This window comes from Bubalus bubalis, chromosome 10, assembly GCF_019923935.1.
Source record: "Bubalus bubalis isolate 160015118507 breed Murrah chromosome 10, NDDB_SH_1, whole genome shotgun sequence".
NCBI lineage: Eukaryota > Metazoa > Chordata > Mammalia > Artiodactyla > Bovidae > Bubalus > Bubalus bubalis.
This window is the reverse complement of record NC_059166.1, coordinates 78,079,099-78,094,591: the sequence shown is the minus strand read 5'-3', so window position 1 is coordinate 78,094,591 and position 15,493 is coordinate 78,079,099. Positions and strand designations below refer to the sequence as shown.

At 42.7% G+C, this 15,493-nt stretch overlaps 1 protein-coding gene across 2 annotated transcripts in view; it reads right to left on the bottom strand.

Moving 5' to 3' along the window:
- Positions 1-15,493, bottom strand: part of TPD52L1 (TPD52 like 1) — a 92,427-nt gene that overhangs the window by 75,130 nt on the left and 1,804 nt on the right. Inside the window, exon 2 of one of the 2 annotated variants that reach the window (XM_044924450.2) lies at positions 12,902-13,075. The exons of the other annotated variant lie outside the window; for it this stretch is intronic. Coding sequence (XP_044780385.1) covers positions 12,902-12,929 — 28 coding nt within the window. The 5' untranslated portion in view covers positions 12,930-13,075. The remainder of the gene's footprint in view (positions 1-12,901; positions 13,076-15,493) is intronic. 2 annotated transcript variants of the gene reach the window in all.

Sequence of the window (15,493 nt, the reverse complement as noted above, 5' to 3'; positions counted from 1 at the left end):
AACAGCATGATCAAGTATTGCTGATGCAGGGTTTCCCACTGCACTGAAAATCAGCTGCTCGGGTAAAGCATCCTCATGAGAGTGGGTTACAGTCTCACTTTCTGGTCCCTCCTCTGCCTTGTTGGACTCTGCACCAGGACAGCCAGGAAAACCTGGGAACCCAGGGCACACAGTTCATCCGCACAGCTTGTCTTGAAGTCTATTACGTATTTGTTCGATAGTGGCTTAATGGAGACTGGGAGAAACCTAGTATCTATTTCTTTGCTTATCAAATATATATCAGGTGTCCAGTGACCTCTTTTCTTTTGAGCTGTCTTACCAACAAAACTCTATTTTAAAAAAGAAATTCTTCATTGAATCAAGATATCACGGGGAAAATTAGGAGGTGATTGATCTCATTTCCCGGGAAAGCGCCATTAGAAGCACCTCTTGTCCTGAGTTTCTCTCATCAGCCTCCAGGCATCTCTTCTTGTCTCCCGCTGTATTTCCTTTTCTCTCTCCAAGGCTCACTCTTTGTGGGTCCTTCCTTCCCTACTTCCTGTATTTCCCCTTCACCCTCTCCAGAGTCTTCTCACTCTCCTTTTCTTAAGAGGAGCAACTTAGTTCTTCCCCAGCTTCTATTTTTATATCGCCATCCCTCAACTCCTAAGCTTAATATCGTCTTCGGTAGTTCAATGTTGGAGATAATCACGACAAAGAAAGAATACTGAGAATTCTTACTATCACTCTTACTGCATGCGTGTGTGCTGTTTCTTCAGTCATGTCTGACTCTGTGCAACCCTAGGGACTGTAGCCTGCCAGGCTCCTCTGTCCATGGGATCCTCTAGGCAAGAATACTAAGAGTGGGCTGCCATGCCCTCCTCCAGGGGATCTTTCTGACTCAGGGATTGAACCCGTGTCTCCTACATCTCCTGCATTACAGACAGATTCTTTACTGCTGAGCCACCGGGGAAGCCCACCATTCTTACTAGCGCTTCTTTAATTTAGAAAGATTTGATGAGAAGTTACAATAAAAATTTTTTTTAAAAACTAGCCATTTCTTATAAAAATTGAGATGTTCATCCCCTATTACACCCTGCTAGGGTTAGATAAGATGTTATCCACTCAGTACTATTCACTCCTTCATTTTTGTTTCCTCCACAAGTATTTACAGAGTGTTTTCCATGGGCCAGTCATTGTTCCAGACACCAGGGATATGCAAATAAAGAAGACAAAGTTCCCTGCCCTCAAGGAGTTTAAACAATAGTTGGGAGAAAGTGGAGACAAACAGTTATGCATAATATGAAATACCATAGTGCTATGAAGAAAAAGAAGGCAGAATAAAGGAAATAGATTGGGATGGACATATATATATATACACACACATAAAATGTATACGCATATAAGACTCCTTGGCAGAGGCAAGGCAACCCACTCCAGTATTCCTGCCTGGAGAATCCCATGGACAGAGGAGCCTAGTGGGCTATAGTCCATAGGGTTGCAAAGAGTCGGACATGACTGAAGTGACTTATCACAGTACAGCACATACATATAATATATTTATATATATATATATATATATATATGTAGTTTTCATTTGTGCCTTATTTTTTGAAACCTCTGAAATAGCAAGAACAGAAACCTACATTTGTCATTAGGAGCTTTTCAGAATACTCAGAAATCTCAAGCGTGCTGCTAAGCAACAGACACCAGGACCTTCAAAGGCCTGCCACCCAGAACACACACCTTGCTCGACGGGCTCCGCATTGCTTCAGCAGGGCTGCACTGTAATAATCAACATCCAAACCGCAAAAGACCAGAAAGAAGATCTGCCATCTGAAAAGATAAGCACTGCCAGCACTCCCCCGCCTCCAATGATCTATGAAATTATTATGAGAGAAGCAGTGGAAATGGAAGCAAAGAATTTAACTCATTCATCCTCAAAATGGCTTCCCAGGCGGCGATAGTGGTAAAGAATCCGCCTGCCAATGCAGGAGACACAAGAGACGCTGGTTTAATCCCTGGGTCAGGAAGATCCCCTGGAGTAGGAAATGGCAACCCAGTCCAGTATTCTTGCCTGGGAAATCCCATGGACAGAGGAGCCTGGCAGGTCCCTGGGGTCATAAAGAGTCGGACACGACTGAGCAACTGAGCACTCACATCCTCAAAATGTGTCCAAATGATGAACACGGCTTTGTATGTCTGCCTATCTCTAAGTTTTGATCCAAGAAGGACCAAAGGAGCAATCATTTAAAATACCCTCTTGTTAGCAAAATTACAGTGTGCTTTACTAGGTAAAATTTACACTCCAGAAAAGAACTCTGCATGCAGGCCAGATGTCCAAATTCCAGCAACTTATATATTTATTTCTATCTTCAACCTACTCATCTTTCCTTAGCTCCAGAGAGCTATTTTTAATAGCATTGTAGGTGGTGTACAAAATCCAAAGAATTTTCTGATAAAAGAATGCATTAAAGATAGTAGCTTGACACCTAACTGCTATGAGAAAAATAGGGTGGTAAGCTCATAAGAAAGGACTTTGGTTTAATAAATAACTCTTACATTTCCTTTTCATTCCTGGAATAGTACCCAAGCACTGTCCTAAGTGCCTCCTGGGCATTGTCTCAGTCATCACCAAACCCACCACTCTCACCATTTTTCAGATGAGAAAACTGAGACTTAAGTTAAAAGTCACACATCCAAAAAGTAACTCAACTCAATTCAGTTCATGAATTCAATTCTATGAGACAACATCTGTGTTCCAACCACTAGGGTGGAGTCCCTTTATATGCCAGAACCTCTTTCCTTTTTTCTTCTATTTCTTCCTCCTGACTTCTCCCCACATGACACACACATATCCTCAGCCTGGAGAAACAGCTTATGTGGGTGTACAGTCATTCTCTAAATGCAAAGGACCAGCAGCCAGACTTAAATTTTAGGAATTACATTAGGAAAAGAAAATATCTAATTTGGCTATAAACTTCAGAGAAGGCAATGGCAACCCACTCCAGCACACTTGCCTGGAAAATCCCATGGATGGAGGAGCCTGGTGGGCTGCAGTCCATGGGGTTGCTAGGAGTCGGACACGACTGAGTGACTTCACTTTCACTTTCATGCATTGGAGAAGGAAATGGCAACCCACTCCAGTATTCTTGCCTGGAGAATCCCAGGGACGGGGGAGCCTGATGGGCTGCCGTCTATGGGGTCGCACAGAGTCGGACACGACTGAAGCGACTTAACAGCAGCAGCTTTCCACATGGAAATGGAAACAAGCATAGTTCCATTATTGCTGCTTTATAGCTTTGTATATATATATATATATATATATGAACAGCAGCTTTATACACACACACACACATGCATGCATGCTAAGTCGCTTCAATCATGCCCAACTCTTTACAATCCTGTGGACTGCAGCCTGCCAGGCTCCTCTATCCATGGGATTCTCCAGGCAAGAATACTGGAGTGGGTTGCCATGCCCTCCTCCAGGGGTTTTCCTGAACCAGGGACCAAACCTGAGTTTCTTATGTCTCCTGCATTGACAGGCGGGTTCTTTACCGCTAGCACCACCTGGGACGTCTGGTACATACATGTATATGTACTTTTATTTTTAAAAAGCAACATGTGATAAAGAATTTGAATGAGACTTTCAAGAACAAGCTAGTCAGGAGCTCAAAGGACATTTGACCCAAACTCTTGAGCAAGAGGTGAGCAAACAGACCTGAAATCCAGGCGGAGGGATCACACAGGGGTATGCAAACCAGAAATCATTCCTCACTGGGGTCACCCTGGGGTCTGTCTACCATGAGCACAAGTAGGGGCTCCTATACATGTGCATGCAGAAACCTAGCCTGGTGAGTTTATATCAGAAGTTTCAAGCAGAGTGTGCATCAGAATCATTGGAAGGGCATTGGAGACAGAGATGGCTTGTCTCCAAAGTCTCTGTTTCAGTAGGTCTAGAAATGGGGCTTGCATGCATGCATGCTAAGTAGCTTCAATCGTGTCCAGCTCTGTGTGACCCAAGGACTGTAGACCACCAGGCTCCTCTGTCCATGGGATTCTCCAGGCAAGAATATTGGAGTGGATTGCTATGCCCTCCTCCAGGGGACCTTCCCAACCTAGGGACTGAACCCTCATCTCTTATGTCTCCTGCATTGGCAGGCGGGTTCTTTACCACTAGCACCATCTGGGAAGCCCAGAGTGGGGCTTTAAGGATATGCATTTCTAACAAGTTCCCAGGTGAAGCTAATGAGGCTGGTCAAGGGATCACACTTTGACAAGCAGTGCGTTGCCCGTACACCACTGCCACCTCTAAGAACAATCAGCTCTGTCATAGCTCAGGATGAAGACTGTTCATGCTGGCAGCATGGTCCACCCACGAAGGGACACGTAAGCCTGGCAGCCCACTGAGGGCTGTTTACACAGAGTGTTCTGGAGTCCTGGGTACCCAGAAGACAGCCTAGAAGAAGAGACACAGGTTCTAGGTGCTCACTCTGCACAAGGCGCAGCTAGACGAAGCCTAAAATGGGGCTGTCTGAAGTTAATGGCTCAGGACGGGTGTCAAGAATTGTGAAGGGTTGGATTTCGCCCCACTTGGCGAACAAACAAATTAGCCTGCCAGCTTCTGCTGGCAGAAAACACCCGACTCCTGGGTCACAGAACAGAGAGAATTTATTATTCACAGTGATAGCAGTAGCCATGGTAACATCATTGCACCGGTTCCCTGAGCCCTAATTCTGGCAGGGTGACACGCTGAGGGCCAGGTGTTGTCTGATTACACAGTGGGATGAGTTTCTGAGAGCATCACCGAGATTAGGATGCTCTGATTTTATACAGATCTGCATACACCGGGTCTCGCTGGAGTCCTGATCTTTATTATCTCGGACGGTAAACCTATCTACCCCTAAGGGAAGCGGTCTCTGTCTTCCAAGGCTGCCTGCTATGCAAAACCTCCCTGAAAAGACAGTCCAGGGAGAATCAGCTGTGAATGCCTTTGCTCCCAAGACCAGCCGTGCGGAAACTCGAGAGACCGACTGAGAACTGTCTCCTCACAACAGGGCCCGGCTGCCAGGACGAAGGGTGACCCCGACTGGAAACGAGGATGAGGACATGAGCCGGGGAGGCAGCCGAGGGAGAGTTTCTGAGGCAGAAGACTCAGTGAGTTGAAAGGCTGTGAGGAGGCGGCCGGGGGAACTCAGAAGGAGTCCGTTAGGAGATGAGGTCAAGGAGGAAACGAGGAAGAAGGGGGACCGATCATGGCGCAGCCTCGTGGCCACAGCAAGGACCCCGCCCTTTATCCTGAGCGAAAGGAGAGCTGACTGCCGAGTCCTGAAGGGACGAGTGGCATGGCGCCACGTGTTTTGAGAGGGTCACTCTCGGCACCATGTGGAGAAACAACCTGAAGACAGGCCAGGGCCAAAGCAGGGAGACCAGCTAGGAAACTCCAGGAGAGAGTCGGTGAGAGATGATGGTGGCCCAGACCATCATCTGCAAGGTGCAGAGAGGGTGCAAGTCATTTGACTCTAGGCATATTTTGAAAGGGGGATTCTCTGGTAGCTCAGATGGTGAAGGATCTGCTTGCAATGCAGGAGACCTGGGTTCGATCCCTAGGTTGGGAAGACCACACCCACCTCCCACCCGGAAGAGGAAATGGCAACCCACTCCAGTCTTTTTGCCTGGGAAATCCCATGGACAGAGGAGCCTGGCGGGCTACAGTGCATGGGGTCGCAGAGAGTTGGCAACGACTGAGCGACTGACACACACATTTTCATATTTTTGAAAGTAGAGCCAGCATGACAGACTGGAAATGGGCTATGATGGGGCGGGGGGCCCCAAAACAAAAGCTTTCCAAGGATAGGTTTGGGGAGAGTGTGGTTGAAATGGTGTTGTTAGCTGAGATGTGGATAACTTTGGGAGATACTGGGATTCTAGGGGTTATTTCCAAGAAAGAAGATCAGAAATTCAATGTCAGACACATTTAAGTTCAAGATGCTTATTAGGCATTCATGTAGAGACAGCAAGTGAACAGGCTGAAGGTGAGGGGCCAGGTCGAGGCTGGGAAAACAGATGTGGGAGTTGTTAGTTTACAGATGGAATTTAAAAGTATGAGAAGCTCACCAAGAGAATGAGTGCAGATAGAAAGAAAGGAGACTGAGGCAGGGCTTGTGAAGGAGTCGGGGGAAAGCACTTAGCATCCTGGAAACCAAGAGAACAAAGCGCTCCAGGGAGGAGGGACTGAGCAACTGTGCCAAGTGATGCTGGTAGGTCATCAAGACAGTATGGTACTGGCACAAAAACAGAAATATAGACCCATGGAACAAGACAGAAAGCCCAGAGATACACCCATGCACCTATGGGCACCTCATCTTTGACAAAAGAGGCAAGAATATACTGTGAAGAAAAGGCAGTCTCTTTAATAAGTAGTGCTGGGAAAACTGGACAGCTATGTGTAAAAGAATGAAATTAGAACACTTCCTAACACCACACACAAAGATAAACTCAAAGTGGATTAAAGACCTAAATGTAAGACCAGAAACTATAAAACGCTTACAGGGAAAACATAGACAAAACACTCTTTTACATAAATCACAGCAAGATCCTCTATGACCCACCTCCTGCAGTAATGGAAATAAATGAAAAAAATAAACAAATGAGACCTAATTAAACTTAAAAGCTTTTGCACAGCAAAGGAAACCATAAACAAGGTGAAAAGACAACCCTCAGAATGGGAGAAAGTAACTGCAAATGAAGCAACTGACAAAGGATTAATCTCCAAAATAAAACAGCTCATGCAGCTCAATCAGAAAAACAAACAAGAAAATCAAACAATGGGAGGAAGACCTAAAGAGACATTTCTCCAAAGAAGACATACTGATGGCTAATACATACCTGAAAAAAATATTCATCATTGCTTATTATAAGAGAAATGAAAATCAAAACTACAATGAGATATATATCACCTCACAACAGTCAGAATGGCCATGATCAAAAAAAACAAAACAAAACCTACAAACAATAAATGCTGGAGAAGATGTGGAGAAAAGGGAGCCCTCCTGCACTGTTGGTGGGAATGTAAATTGATACACCCATTATGGAGAACAGTATGGAGATTTCTTTAAAAAATATATTAGGAATAAAACTACCATATGACCCGAAATCCCACGACTGGGCAAAAAACCTGGGAAAACCACAATTCTAAAAGACACCCCAATGTTCACTGCAGCCTTATTTACAATAAGCAGGACATAGGATAACCTAGATGTCCATCGACAGATGAATGGATAAAAAAGTTATGGAACATATATACAATGGAATATTACTCAGCCATAAAAAGGAACAAATCTGAGTCAGTTCCAGTGAGGTGGATGAATCTAGAGCCTGTGATACAAAGTGAAGTAAGTCAGAAAAATAAATATCATATATTAATGCATATATATGGAATCTAGGAAAATGATACTGATGAACCTATCTGTAGGGAGTAGTAGAGACGCAGACATAGAGAACAGATTAATGGACATAGTGGGGGAAGGAGAGGGTGGAATGAATTGAGAGAGTAGCCTTGAAATACATACATTACCATATGTAAAATAGATAGCCAGTGGAAATCTGCTGTATGATGCAGGGAGCTCAACCCTGTGCTCTGTGACAACCTAGAGGAGTAGGATGGGGTGGGGGTGGGAGGGAGGTTCATATGTAGGTTCAGATGTCCCCAACCCAGAGAGAGGGGACATATGTATCTATGGCTGATTCCTGTTGATGTATGGCAGAAACCAACACAACATTGTAAAGCAATTATCCTCCAATTAAAAATAAATAAATTAAAAAAATTTTAAACTAAATAAAAGATGACAGAATAAAAAATGTTAGTGCTAACACCACTATCATTTATCCATTTCTCTTAATGAAGGAAGTCAGCAACCCCATAACATACATAATCAAAGAATTTAAGTCGAGTGGGATGGGAGGGGGGAGGCAGACTCACGAAGGAGGGGATATATACATGATTATGACTTATTTGCATAGTCATATGGCAGAAACAGGCACAACATTGTAAAGAAATTATCCTCCAATTCAAAAATAAAATACATTTTTAAATGTAAAAAAAAAAAGAATGTAAGTCATTAGGGGGGTAGGTAATACTGTGATTCCAATTCTTTTCAAATGTATATATGAATCGATTTTTAGACGTGTGTTGTCCCTCTGTTTTTTACTGGTACTCAACCCACTTTTTTTTCCAATACAAGATTTGCTTTTCAAATGTATTAGATTTTCTGTTTGTAAATACAAGGGCCTTTCTCTCTCAGATGCCAAAATCATTTCTGGAAAGGAGAGGCCAAGGTCTCCGCTCAGCCCTTCTCCTGCATGCAAGAGAATCTGTAAGGCATATGCATTGAGCACTACCATGGAATAACCAGCTGCCTTCGGGCTGGTGGATCAGTTCTGTTCAGTTCAGTTCAGTTGCTTAGTCGTGTCCAACTCTTTGCAACCCCATGAATCGCAGCACACCAGGCCTCCCTGTCCATCACCAACTCCCAGAGTTCACTCAGACTCACGTCCATCGAGTCAGTGATGCCATCCAGCCATCTCATCCTCTGTCATCCCCTTCTCCTCCTGCCCCCAATCCCTCCCAGCATCAGGGTCTTTTCCAATGAGTCAATTCTTCTCATGAGGTGGTCAAACTATTGGAGTTTCAGCCTCAGCATTAGTCCTTCCAATGAACACCCAGGACTGGTCTCCTTTAGGATGGACTGGTTGGATCTCCTTGCAGTCCAAGGGACTCGCAAGAGTCTTCTCCAACACCACAGTTCAAAAACATCAATTCTTCAGCACTCTCCTCTCACAAAATAGCAAGATCATATTTCAAAAAAGTTCTGCATGTGTGTTCTTACCTCTATACATTTTCTCAATGGTCACAGTGACAAATGCGAGTCCTAATCCTCAGAATAAGCTTCCTTCTTTCAGGTACAGAGTCATTGGGCTCTGGAAACCTGACGGAACATCTCATATAAGCAATTGGAACCAGGTCCGGCACACACTGAGTCCACAATAAACAGACATTTTCCTTGTCAGTAATGTCCTTCGTGGAATGTGTATATTAGGAGAAATGGGTAAGTGCTTATAAGAACCTTTCCATCATTTGAAATAAACTTTGCAGAAAGCAAGAAGATGGATCCTGGGGTATCAAAAGAGGAATAATGAGATCAAAGACTTCAATTTCTTCCTGACTTGTCTCAACTCTTAAGTAAGGGAACCATCTTTCCATGATGTCTTCATGTAGAAATGAATCCTACATGAATTCTGAAATCCCAAGTGTTGGCAATATCTATAGACTATTTACTGTTCTCATTATCGCTACTCTCAGCTTGTTCACATACAGGGGGTGGAAAACAGGGGAAAACAAACAAACAAATACCCAACAGCCAGAGCCTCTGAAATAGAGAAATCTGAAGAGACTCCCTTCTCATTGTCCCCGTAGTTATCATTTTCTTCTGAATGAATCAGTTCTGTTTCCAGGATCCTTGACAAGCTGCTCTTGCTATTGATTGACAAAAGATGTGTCTAATTATAAGAAAATTGCATTTTGCAGTTTCCAAGGGCTTGGTGGATTCTGCGTTTTAGATATACGTCAGAGAAAATGTAATTTGTGTAAGGTGCAAATAACTAGATTTAAGTCTAGAGATGAGATGTAACATATATACACACGTTTTCAGTATGTGGTACATCATTTGGCTACAGCACAAATAGCCAAGCATCGGATTTTTGTCTTCTGAAGAAGAAGTAATAGGTTGGTGATAAAGGGGTATTCTTGGAGATTTATGGTTTTATTCTGGGACTTTCACATGCTCTGCATCAAAATGCAACATTTATAAACGACTCACACTGTGAGAAACTATTTAAAATTCATCTTTCCTTGAGGACCCAAAGCTTTCTTTTAGCCAACTCAAATTCATTAAAATGTTCTATTGCCTTCCCTGGTGCATTAATAATGATTCTTAATTTAATGCATAGATTTTAAATAAATTACACTTCATTTCATAAACATTCAATGACAAGTTGAATGACAGGCTTGAAAATCCACAGTTTAGGGTCATCCTTCATGTGTTCTTAACTGCATCCTGACTCGGTTTAGGAGGTGGCTTTAAAGTGTTGCTGGGGACATTCCAGAACTGCAGTAATGATGAACATTGACATACGTGGAGAGCAAGCCAGGCTGGTAACTGGGGCTGCCATCCTCTTTTCTCCAATTGCCAGTTTTTAAGTATAGATGATTTTCACATTTTAAAGGATAGTTGCTAAAGTACTTATTTATTATTTACTTAGTTCCCTAGGCTTCGCTGGTGGTTCAGAAGATAAAGAATCTGCTTATAATGTAGTAGATATGAGTTCGATCCCTGGCTGGGGAAGATCCCCTGGAGAAGGAAATGGCAACCCACTCCAGTACTCTTGCCTGGGAAATCTCATGCCCAGAGGAGCATGGCAGGCTATGGTCCATGGTGTCACAAAGAGTCGGACATGATTAAACCACTCACCACACACATTGGCTGGTAAATTAGAGGAAGTAAGCAAGTCTGCTCAGTCTCAGTTCCATAGTATAAAAATGCAGATTTAGTTCAGAGGTTGTATTGTGAAGAATACAGGAGACAACATATTAACACCAAGTACCAAATCTTATGATTGACCAGAAAATGGACTCATATACTTCTAAGTTTTTTGAAGCAACTTCTCAAATTCTGCCTGCCAGAAAGTATTAAGAAAACAAGGCACATATTAGGGAATGCAATTCAAAATAGCTTCTAGTATGCTGAGCTGGAATTCACAAGCTGGAATCAAGACTGCCGTGAGAAATACCAACAACCCCAGATATGCAGATGATACCAACTCTAATGGCAGAAAGTGAACAGGAAATAAAGAGCCTCTTGATGAGGGTAAAAGAGGAGAGTGAAAAAGCTGACTTGAAACTCAACATTAAAGACATTAACATCATGGTTTCCCGTCCCAACACTACATGGCAAATAGATGGGGGAAAAGTGGAAACAGTGACAGATTTTATTTTCCTGGGCTCCAAAATCACTGCAGACAGTGACTGCAGCAATGAAATTAAAAGAAGTTTGCTCCTTGGAAGGAAAGCTATGACAAACCTAGACAGCATGTTTAAAAAGCACTTTGCTGACAAAAGTCCATATATTCAAAGCTATGGTTTTCTCAGCAGTTATGCATGGATATGAGAGTTTGACCATAAAAACCATAAAGTTAGACCATAAAGAAGGCTGAGCACTAAAGAGTTGATGCTTTTGAACTGCAGTGCTGGAGAGAACTCTTGAGAGTCCCTTGGATGGCAAAGAGAGCAAACCAGTCAATCCTAAAGGAACTCAATCCTGAATATTCATTGGAAGGACTGATGCTGAAGCTGAAGCGCCAATACTTTGGTCACCTGATACGAAGAGTCAACTCCTTAGAAAAGACCCTTATGCTAGGAAAGATTGAAGGCAAAAGTAGAGGCGGGCGGCAGAGGATGAGATGGTTAGATAGCATCACCATCTCAATGGACACAAATTTGAGCCAACTCCTAGAGACAGTGGAGGACAGAGGAACCTGGCATGCTGCGTCCATGGGGTCACAGAGAGTTGGACACAACTTAGCAACTGAATGACAACAACAACAACATAATATCTATGGTTTGTGTGACTCCATTTTATAAAAAATTTAATTGCAACAACTGTACATGCTGCTGTTTAATCTCTAAGTTGTGTCTGATTCTCTTGTGACCCGATGGACCAGTAGGCTGCCAGGCTCCTCTGTCCATGGCATTTCCCAGGCAAGAATACTGGAGTGGGTTGCTATTTCCTTCTCCAGGGTATCTTTCCAGTCCAAGGATCAAACCTGTGTCTCCTACACTGGCAGGTGGATTCTTTACCACTGAGCCATCAGGGAAGCCTAACAGTATATGATTTGTTACAAATGATTGACTTTATCTTATATATACATCACTACCTACTTTAAAATTTTTATTTAGAGGGAAAGTAAAACAGTAGAAAGTAGCTTTGAAGACAGTAAGAATACTCTTCATAATATTTTTAAAAGTCATAAATCAAAAGGTATAATACCTAGCTTCCATAGTTTGAGGTTTACGATTGTACCACCTGAAATGTAGAAAACAGATTTCTTTTTCTTTGGGTACTCTGATCTCTACAATATAAGAGACTTAACCTCTTGCTCTTTGAGAGAGAAGGGATTATTTTACTGTTTTGTTAAAAAAAAACAATAATATGCTTTGCTTACAAAGCAAGAATTTGTTTGCATGGAATATTAATAAAAAGGATACAACTGTATTTATTTTTTTCTAGAGCTCATTCTTTGCTTCATTTTATGTTCTTATCTGTTTGTTTTCTTTCATCTAACTTACATTATCTTCCTGTGTTTCATTTGTCTGTATAAAATGCCCTGACTTCTTCCTGGAACAAGACGACTCCAAACAAATGTCCTGTGAGCAAAGAGGAACGTAAGATAAACATGACATTTCACTTTAATGGAATCTGCAAACAGGCTTAATCTGACATGTATTACTTTAAGTCATTCATGGACTTCTGAGAATCCTCCTGAAGAGAATGTCTGAATATAAAAAATAGTTACTATAATTGGCTGAATATTGGTCCCCAAAGATATCAGATCCTGGTCCCTGGGGCCTGTAAATATTACCTTTTATGGGAAAAGAATCTTGGGATGGGAAGATTATCTTAGACGCTCCAGGTGAGCTCTAAATGAAATATCACAAATATTCTTATAAGAGCGAAAGAGGGAGATCTGACAGAAGAGAAGGCAACAGGACCACAAAGGCAGAGACTGAAGAGATGTGGCCAGTGATTGGAGGAGGCAAGGAAGAAGTATTTCCGAGAGCATCCAGAAAGATCGAAGTCTTACTGACATCCTAATTCTGGTCCAGCGATGGTCATTTTGGACTTCAAGCCTCCAGAACGGTGAGAGAATACATTTCTGTTGTTTTAAGCCACTATATTTGTAGTAATTTGTTATTGAAGGAAAGTTACATGGCTCAAAATAGCCTGGAGTTAAAACTCCCCTCCAGGTCCTCCCCACCATTCTGTGCAAAACAAAGAAGAAAAAAATGGACATTAAGGTTGATTATGCCCAGCTCCCAGCCAGTCCAGCCTCTGGCCAATATTCAGAATTCCTTGCCCCGACCATTTAAGACAAAACTACTCCGAACAACCTTGGAGAAGAACAGGCCCCCTTAAGACAGTAGCTTTCCACATATATGCCTATATATGCTTACTCTTTGCTTGGGTTAGTGCAGCTGCTCACTAATCTGACTGCTGCCCCTTCTCGCCCCATTAAAGGGGATCTGTTTCTGTAAAGTGCTGGTCTCGTTCTTTTTCCGAACCTTGCCTTCTCTAACTCCCTTACCCTACAGTTACAGCAATCATAGGACTCTAATACAATTATTAATCTGAATACATACAAGTATTAAGTGAAATTTTTCCTTGTAACATTCAAGACACTGGGAAAGACAAAAAGTCAATTTCTAGAGTAATGAAATATGAAAGGTGGTTCCAAAAGAAACCTTCTTTAAAGGACTGCCAAATATTTCAGGAAAATGCTACAGTCTAAAATAAATTCTCTCTCTAATATATCAACTTTATTAAAGCAAAATTCTCTAGTACCAGGAAAACAACTGGCAACATAGCCTCTTGTGGGCCTCTCACGGCACACAGTTCTCCAGCCTCTCCTTGTGGAATTGTTCCTAACCCCACTTCTGTGTTTTTCCTTCTGCCAACTTCCCAGAATGTCTTCCTGTTCTGTTGGAAGTAATCTGTTCTTCTACAAAGTCAAAGAACCTAACAGCAGCATGTCACTTCTAAGACCCACTACTGCATTTATGGAGATTTGTGTGTAAATGAAGTCCATAGCATCTGTAGTATAAACTGCGTGCTGAGCCGCTTCAGCCTTGTCCGACTCTTTGCAACCCCGTGGACTGGAAGCCCCCAGGCTCCTCTGTCCATGGGATTCTCCAGGCAAGAATACTGGAGTGGGTTGCCATGCCCTCCTCCAGGAAGAGTTACTATAAAGTACCTGAGGATATCTCAAGAGCACTGACCACTTACCTCACTCATGTTTGCTTTTCTCTAGATCAAGGGGCAGAAAGAGGAGCCATCCCCTCCCTTGATAAATCTAAAATAAACAGTGCTAAGGTTAGAAGCTTGTGTTTAGGAAACTACGAGACTCTCTTAGAATCTAAGAGGCAATTATTTAGCCAGAGAAATGTACCAAATAGAAAGAAGATCTCTTTAATATAAACCATAAACATTTTGTGAAACGCTTCATTTTCAAAGAACTTACTATGTCTGCTGCTTAACTGACCAAAAAAAAAAAAAAAAAAGTCTGAAAAGGGAGAACTTAATGTACTGGGAAGATGAGAATTTAAGGGGCAAATATCATCCACCAGATTGTAAAACTATAAAGTTGAAAGTCATCCTTGACAGCCAATCCAAGTTACCATTGTTTCCTTCCCAAGTCATCCGCCATCCTTCACAGCCAATCCAAGTTACCGTTTTTTTCTTCCCAAATATTTCTTAACTCTATTCACTTTTGTCCCCCTGGCTGACCATCACCCTATTCCAGTCTCCCTAGGAGGGCTTCACATGAAGGGGGAAAGAGGCAGAGGGGACCAAAGAAAGGAAGAGCAGGTAGGGACTTAAGTTTTAGTTCTCTTCTGAAAGTGGTAGGCTTTGTGTGGGGAGTGGGCCTTTACAGCATCCACTCTGCAATATTATATACTCGTTGTTACAAGGAATTTACATATCTGGCTTGTTTCCTTTCTGGAGAATGGGAAGGACCAGACTACCTAGCTCATGGAACTGCTGTGAAGCAGTGAGTCAACCCATATAAAGCACAAAGAGCAGAAACAGGGACACAGTGAGCAAACTCTGCTGGTTTGACTATCACCTGCTGGGCTGGGAGCTTTCTTCAGGCTCTCACTGGCAACCCACTCCAGTATTTTCGTCTGGGAAAACCCATGGACGGAGGAGCCTGGTAGGCTACAGTCCATGGGGTTGCAGAGAGTTGGACACAATGAGCGACTTCACTTCACTACTTTACTAGGCTGGGAGCTTCCTTCAGGCTCTCACTACACTGCGGTCCTCTTCTTATCATTTAGATGGTTGCAATTTTTCCGTTTAGTTATCAAATAACTCTCAAGTTAATGTCCATCTCTTCCTCTACTATAAATTTCACAAAGCAGGGATCCAGGCCATGTTTGTTCCTCCTAGCACAGTGCTTGGCAAAGGAAAGCACTGAAGTGTTTGTTAAGTAAATCTCACAAGTAAAGCAAACCAGTAACACCAGTGGGTCCAATCTGATGAATGTTTCCTATCTGCTGTAGTTTTTCTCTCCAACCTCACTGAATAACAGATTCACTTGAGAAGCTTTCAAATATGCCCATGCCCAGGCCCCAGAGATTCCAGTTTGCTGGATCTGGATTGGGCCAGGGCCTGTATTTAAA